General features: G+C 48.2%; 1 protein-coding gene across 1 annotated transcript in view; it reads left to right on the top strand.

Annotated features, from left to right (window-relative positions):
• PTGIS (prostaglandin I2 synthase) overlaps positions 1-6,797 on the top strand; it is a gene marked incomplete at its 5' end in the record, with an annotated part of 37,891 nt that extends 31,094 nt beyond the window's left edge. The window contains 2 exons of the mRNA XM_025039738.1: positions 633-784; positions 3,585-6,797. Coding sequence (XP_024895506.1) covers positions 633-784; positions 3,585-3,729 — 297 coding nt within the window. The remainder of the gene's footprint in view (positions 1-632; positions 785-3,584) is intronic.
• Positions 6,798-8,082: the final 1,285 nt, after the last annotated feature.

Here is an 8,082-nt window from a genome sequence, read left to right as displayed (position 1 = left end):
CCCACCCACTCACCAGTCTGCGTGCTGGTCCATTCACCTGTCTTTCATGTAGCACTCTGCCACACCCTGTGCTCAGACACAATCTTCATCTCATCACTCTATACAGTAACCAAAGGAAATTGGCATTCTCCTTTTTAAAAATAATTTTATTTTATTCTAACTTACAAAAGTAACATATACTTACAAAATAGAAATATGTAGAGGTATATATTTGAAAGTAAAATTTTTTCTTTATTCCCTTTGCTCTCCTCTTCCACAGAGTTCCCTCACCATGGTTGGGAGTGTATCTTTTAAATTATTTTCATGCCTTTACAGTCATACACACAGCGCACTCACACACCTATGAATAGGTAGGTGTGTATATAGCATCATATAATGCATGCTATTTCGATACTAGCCTTTTTCACTAAAAACTGGTCTTAAAAACTCTTTCCATTGTCAGCACACACAGACCAAGCTCAACCTTCTGAATAGCTGCTGTTTTATAAACCAGCCCTCTGTCCATTGACCTTCATGTTGTTCCCAGTGTTTTCCTCTTATAAACAAGACTGGGGTGAACACCCTCACACCTTTTTCTTCGTGCATGCATGTCGTGGGGGTGAAGTCAGAAAGTGACCTTCTCCCTATTTTAGGTATTTAAATACAACCGATTCCTGAACCCCGACGGATCAGAAAAGAAAGACTTTTACAAGGATGGGAAGCGACTGAAGAATCACAGCATGCCGTGGGGAGCAGGGCACAATCAGTGCCTGGGGAGGGCTTATGCCATCAACAGCATCAAACAGTGAGTGTGGAGCAAGGGGGCTGGGGGAGGGGAGCCTCCTGCTGGGTCTGGTTGGATGCGCCCTCCTCTTCGGTCAGCCAGGAGAAGGGTTGAGGGCAGAGGCTCCAAATGGATGGCCCGTGAGCCATCTCCTGCCCACAAATATGTTTACTTTTGTTCTTAAAATGTGTGCTAACTTTTAAGAATCAGAAGAGCTCACATAAAAAAACCAGATTTCCAATTTCTTTTGAAATAATCAGATCTGGCAACAGGTTTTTCCCTCCAACACCTGGAAAACCATACGTCGGCCAGTCCGCGCAGCTGACCGTGGCCAGCTCTCTGCAGCTGCTGTGCAGGTTCAGAGCCTCTTGGCAGAAACTGGCCAAATGTCATCGTGCCCTTTGGTTATTTTTAATGCCTCGTGCATTCTTTTCCCTCAACCCCAAGAGCCTTGGCCCCCAATCACAACAGACTGGACCAGAGGTTATGATATCCACCCTGTCCAACCCCCATGTAATCGTAAGCTGGTTGATCTTCTGTGCCCATTTCCTTAACTGTAAAATGGGCGTACTGGTCATACCGTATCCCAGGGGTGTCGGGACAAAGGAATCTGATCCAAGTACTTAACGTACTTCCTGGCTCATTGTCGGCACTAAATAAATGTTAGCTGTTATTGCAGTTACTAATATCACTATTATCCGTGTGCAGACATTATGCTACGTGAATGGGCACATTGCATTATCCTCTTGGCCTCAGTTTTTTTGAATAGTAAAACGGAGATCGCGATGCTTCCTGTGGGTTCCTGACAATCACTGCACCATGAGAAATCACGCAATAAAAACCACAGGAATTGTGGGGACAAGGGAGCCAGGGCCCAACATTCAAAACCCTCATTATTGACACATTAGGAAAAAAAGATAAGAACCTAGGGAAAAAATGGCAGTATAGCTTTACACAAATTAAATGGTTAAAAAACACATCTAAGTGCTATTATAAATACAGAGCGTAGAAAGCAGCCTGAAGTTCGCTGTGCAAGTAGGTGATGGAGTGGGGCTGCAGCTAGGAGTCACTGTGCGACGGGGGAGAGGGAGGCTTGTCTGAAACGGGACACCTGATGTGAAGGGTGTGGCCACACACGCGCGCGCGCGGAGCTGAGAGCTGAGAGCCGAGGCTGCCGGTGGATAGCACACACACACACACACACACACACACACGGAGCTGAGAGCCGAGGCTGCCGGTGGATAGTGGTTAGGTGTGTGCGTTTTGTGAATTCCTGCTCAGCTTGGTTCCGCTGGGTGCATGCGCTTCGTGTTTCTCGCAGATGAAACCACACAGAAGCTAATTCAAAATTTACGTTACGCTTCATTCGCGCCTTAATGTGTCAATTACAGTGGAATAAACTCATGTGTTCAAAACAGGTGCTGTAGCAAAACCAACTGTAGCTCCCACCTCATGAAGTTTTGGACAGATAAAGAGAGATAATAGGTACTAAATGCTTAGCATAGCGTCTGGCATATAGTGTTTCAGCAAACTAGCTAATTTGTTGTTAGTTTTTATCTCGATCATCATGACAACCTTGTCAGGTAAGTGCCAGTCTGACACTGACTCTAGAGAGGTCGAGTCATTTGCCAGGTCACGTACCTGGTGAGTGGAGGCACCAGGATCCAAATCCAGGTGTGGGTACAGAGCCCCGCAGACCCCACGTAAACTCGCCCTCTCGCATCCTACAGATCTAGACAGGACACATCCCACCTCTCTGATCCGATGGAGAAACCCAGGCCCAGCCTGGGAAAGAAACTTGAGGATCACACGCCCTTAGCACCCAACTGTCCTGTCTGGGGCGTTGACTTCACCCTATCCTCGTTGATCCTTGTCTTCTCTCTTCATCATGCATTCAGTACAGTCAGAGACTCCCTGCCATGTGCCCAGTCCTGCCTGGGGCACCCGGGTCTGGGGTAGGTGGGACACAAAGTAGGTGAAGATCCAATCCCGACCCTTACTGACACAGGTGGTGCTAAATAAGGTAAAGCAGGTGGGCGGGAACCTGTTCACATCAGGTGAGGCTGCCACCGCGGTTACAAGCACACTGATTACATCACGTACATGCTTTGTATGCTTGGGACAGTTTTCCAGAAGATGGCAGTAAAGTGCCTGTTCTTGCAAAGCTGGCGCATTTTGACAGTTTTCCTGCAGACACAGTAAAGTGTCTCGAGGGAGGGGTGCCTCTTTCTAATCGCACAGTGGCAGCCCCGACCAGGGAGGACAGTAGGGTTCTAGGGGGCTTTTTTGGGGGAGTGGGATGAGTATGGTGTGTTTGGGGGGGGTCACCGTGCATACTAATTAGAAGTTAGACTTTGCTGCTGTGACAAACCCCACTCCAGTCTCAGTGGTTTGTCACAGCAAAGGTTTGGTTCCCACTCACACAAAGTTGCCTGTGGGTTTGGGGGCTCCTCTCCCCCCATGCAGAGACTCGGGGGCCAGGCTCTCTCCAGCTTACAGCTCCACCATCTCTGCATGAGGCCCACACAGCTGTCAGGCAGAAGGGAGAGCTGGGAAGTCATGCCCTGGCTCTGAAACGCTTTGGTGTAGAATTGACACGTCCCTTCTGCTCACAGCCCGTCTGTCACCCGGAGCTAGACCATGGGCGTGCTTAACCACACAGGGTGGCACATGTGGAGGGGCTCATGGGCTTTTGGTGAGCAGTAGACGCCTGTGTTCTGAGCTGGGGTCAGACTCAGGAGGAAGCTGTTGCTCTCCTGCCTCATTCCAGATGCATCTCCACGCTCCCTCTCTTCACACCTTCAACACCATCTCTCCACAGGTTTATAGTCCTGGTGCTGGCACACTTTGACCTGGAGCTGATCGACCCAGATGTGGAGATCCCTGAGTTTGACCTCAGCCGGTACGGCTTTGGGCTGATGCAGCCGGAACGCGACGTGCCCATCCGTTACCGCATCCGGCCATGACCTCCAGGCTTGCCCCCACCCCACCTGCCCTCCTCCATCGCCTAACTTTCCATGTTCGCATCGGGCCCGGGTGCAGAGCTTCGAACACTCAATAGTGCCAGTGTTAGCATTTTCCTGTTTTCTCCTTAGAAGGTTGGTCCAGGGGAGGGCGAAGACAGGAAGCCGAGAGAAGGAATAGGTCCAAAATGAGGCTCTTTCTCCTCCCAGCTCACTGTGTTCCTCTCGCCTTACGATACCCACACCAGCCGGGCAGACAGCTCAGACTTGGAGTCCTGACTGCTCTGCCCCCAATTGCCGGAGGGGCCACCCTCCAAGTCCTTGACCAAGGTGCCGTCAGGGCCTTAACCACTCTGGGTAGATGCTGGCCATAAAAAGACCAATTGGGTCCCTCGAAATAAGCTCTGTCCCCGGATGATTAGTAAACTAGCTGAAGCCAAAGGAGTCCTTAGAACCCCTGCTTTCCGAGGTGCCCCGTTCCCGCATCTCTCTGTTCACAGTGATACTTGAGAAAACGCAGAAGAGTCTTCCCAAAGCTGGAGCACCCAAGGCACCGATCGTGAGCACCCTCCGGACACTGGGCTCTGAGCAGTAGGGTTCTCTGTTGCAGAGTTACAGGCTGCAAATGGGACGAGCTTTGCCAGAGCCGACACTCGTGTCGGGAATAAGAAAGACACCTCCCCCCACGGGATGGCCCTGATGGAAGGAAGCAGCCAGGCTCCTTGCACTGGGCAAGCCAAAGAAAGAGGAGGCGTTGGTTTCCTCCATTCTAGCTCAGAAGCTCCAGCTACGGGCGTGATCCGGTCTGCAGACCTGTTTTGTTCAGCCTGCACTTTTAAAAAATAATACGTTAGTTGTGTTCATATCGTTGGGAGAGTTGACTCCAGAGGTTCATCGTCTCTTGAAAACTTGGAAGATGTGGCCACACTGGGCCCATATTCCCAAGGGTGACCGCTGACCCTCGCTGAGAAGCAGCCTCCTCCCTTATCCGGGGCATATGTCCTTCACCAGGGCTTCTCCCTGGTGGAAATTTTTCTTTCTGCTTCTCCATTCACAGTATGCCTTCTCCCGGCTCCTGAAGGCATTCGAGTTTGAGAACCCTGTTCTAACTCTTAGAAGGGATATTGTAGGAGGCGGTGGGAACCTGCTGACTGGTTCTCAGACCGATGGCCCATCCTTCTGGGTGCACCACCTTTTAAACAAAAAGATCAGTGATGAAAACCTGCCTTTGCATCAGCTTGGGGGGGAAAAACAGTTCAAAGAGAAAAATTGCTTAGAAGCCTTTATTATGATGGCAAGTATTAGTATTAGGTCCTGTTTATTGAAAACTCTCTAAATTTCTGTGATGGGCACAGGAGACATATCATTTCTACTTCTCACAGCTTCTCTGCAAAGAAGATGGTTACGCCCTTTTTGCAGATGAGAAAACAGTCTGAGAGGTGAAGTAACTGCACAGTTTACAAGCTGGTAGAATCCGGCAAACAGACTTATTGTCCCAATAGCAAATGCATTCCTTGGGCTCAGGGGGCTGTTAGAGGGGCAGTTCTGTCTGACAGCAGAGCCAGAGGCACCCATGGGTGGATATAACTCGAGAGATGCAGGCACGCACGCACGCAGCTAGGTTCCCTTAGCTTTAGTTGAAGGAGAAGAGGGGAACCTGAAATTTTGAATGTTTCAGGGGCTAGTGTCTTCTTAGAGCAGTGTCAGGGCTTGGGGGCTTCCCCAGCCCTCAGCCTCTAGGTACCCCCAGGATTCCCAGATAGACACTGTGATTGGCAGGAGGCAGGATATCCCCAGGGAAACCCATCTTCATGCCTGGGTGACCCCCGCTGCTGCCTGCTTCTTAACTCTGCAGGAAATCAGGGCTGGCAGCCTCCTGTGGGAGGACGGAGCCGGTTTCTATGGCAACCCTGGGCTGCCTCATCCTGGCTTGGAAGGGAAGGAAGAAGGCCAGCAGAAATAGCTGCAGGAAGACCTCTGTGCAAGGCCGCTCTCCCGGCATGCTGGGGAAAAGCCTTTATGCCTCCCCTCCTCCAAATCGGGGCTGCTTTGTCGCTGACTATCTTCTCTCCTAGGTTGAGAAAAGGGCCAATTTCCTTTAAAGGTGGCACCTCCTTGGAGCCACAGTCATTAAGAAGAGATAATTCTCCCACCAGGCAGCTCCAGCTGGTACCAGAGATATTGAAGTACAGCTTAGGAGACAATGATTTAAGCCTTCCCTTGTTTCAATCTTTATTTTTCTTTTCTTTCTTCTTTTACAAAATATAAGTTATAGAGAAAAGAGGGAAAGATGAGTGGGTTAGCTCCTTGCTACAGGTTCATTAGGAAGGTAGCCGGATGTCATTGTATTTCTTCATACCTTGCTTGAGAGTCACAAAATTGCGGGACGTGTGTTAGAAACGCCCTGAGATTGACCTAATGAAGTGTTTCCTTGATGTGAGCATTATTATTTTTTGCTATATTTTGTATTGTTGTTTACCTGATATTTTCCTTTAAACAGACTCATTTTTTAAACTTAGATTTCTTTAAAAAGGGAACTTTTTTTGATCACTGCCGATAATGAACAATGTATGTCGTTCATTGCCAAAAATACAAAGTGACTGGAGCGGGGGTCCCCAAGCTGGTGCTGCCAAGGCTCAGAGCCCGAGACCTGTCTCTTCTGTTACAGAATGAGACGAGTGGGTATCTGGGTGGCGTTCAAGCTAGGCCACCCTGAGACTTTCTCCTTGATAATCAGGAAAAGGAGTAAGCTGCTTGCCACGTGGGTCAACTGTGCATTATGCCTGGTCTGAGTGCCACCTAGGGTCTTCTCCCACCAACAGGCCCTGAGAAAAGCGAGTTGGTGACAGTCCACCTGCCCATTCTCCAGATGGAGAAACAGGCTCTGAGCGTCAAAGCGTCTTGCCAAAAGTGATTGATTTTGATGTCTTTTTTTTTTTTTTTAACAAATACAGTGTTTCGTGAATAGCAGTGATTATTATGCTTGCTGTTTAAATAAAGAGTTCTATTTTCATATTATATCGTGGAGTGGAAACATGCTGAAATATATTAAATCATTCTTGTACATGGAACTGCCTCTGAGTGTGATTCAGATTGAGAGAGTCGGCCGTGTCCAGAATGACAAGGTTAGCTATTGGAAAGGGAGCACAAAGCACCTACTGTGTACCTGGCTCTGGGACAAGGCCTTTAGAATCAGGTTGTACCTCCAGTCACCTTCCAAGGCAAACGTTATCTTCATATTTAGTAACTTGTCCAAGGTCAATTGGCTAATATGTGGTAGACAGAGGATTCGAGAGCTGGCCGCCCTGCCTCCTGAGACCACACTCACGATCTTTCTGTCAGTGATCCTCCCGGTGGCAGGAGAGGGACAGGGTACCCACAGAGGACCATGAAGGCTTACAACCCAAAAGCAACCCTTAAAAATTCACTGGACATTCTCTATCCTTAGCCATAACATATGCATTTGTTTAAAAAGAAAAGGGGTAAAATGCATGAAACTGGATTTGGGAAAAATAATAAAAATTTCTTTTCTCCCAAGTATTTAAGTAAATAACAATGTCTTGAGGCAAATGCCCCTCACATCAGTTTCCGCATCTGTGAGGGGACCGCGGAGGCACGCACATTCATTGGGACTGGATTTGGCTGTGAGTGACAGACATCTCAGGTATCACAGTGGCATTTTTACATTAAAATGTTACATTCAAAACAGCAGACATTTCTTTCTATGTCATGCAGATACAGGAGACCAGAGGTGGTGTGGCATCTCCACAATTTCTAAGCCCTTTCCTTCTGTTCCCTCCAGCATCTGAAACCAGTGGTTTCCACCTCAGGTTCCAGTATAGCTGCTTGAGCTCCAGCCATTTCGCTCACATTCCAGACAGCAGCAGAAAGAAGCGAGAAGCCAAGAAGAGAAAACTCCTGCTCTCATCCCATTGGTCAGAACTTAGTCACATGACACTCCTTGCTGCACGGGAGCCTGAGAAATAGCCTTTCTCTCCAGGGGATGGGGAGAAATAGGGAGTGACTCTAATGGGTATGGGGTTTCTTTTGGGGGCGATGAAATATTCTAAAATTGATTGTGGTGATGGTTGCACAATTGTGTGAATTTACTAAAAACCATCGCCTTTTACAATTTAGATGGGTGAATTTTATGATATGTTAATTATACTGTAATAAAATTGTTATGTCTATTTTTAAAGTAAATATCTTGAGCACCTCACAGGTGGTAGGTACTGTCCCAGACAATAGGGACCCAGCAGTGAGTAAAACAGAGGCCCCCCAAATCCTTATTCTCATGGAGTAACATTCTCATGGGGGTGGCGGCACTAGACTAGGTAAATAAATAACATATAAAGT

Source organism: Pteropus alecto, unplaced genomic scaffold, assembly GCF_000325575.1.
Source record: "Pteropus alecto unplaced genomic scaffold, ASM32557v1 scaffold45, whole genome shotgun sequence".
NCBI lineage: Eukaryota > Metazoa > Chordata > Mammalia > Chiroptera > Pteropodidae > Pteropus > Pteropus alecto.
Note: the sequence above shows the minus strand (reverse complement) of the source record. Positions and strands in the feature narration are given on the sequence as shown.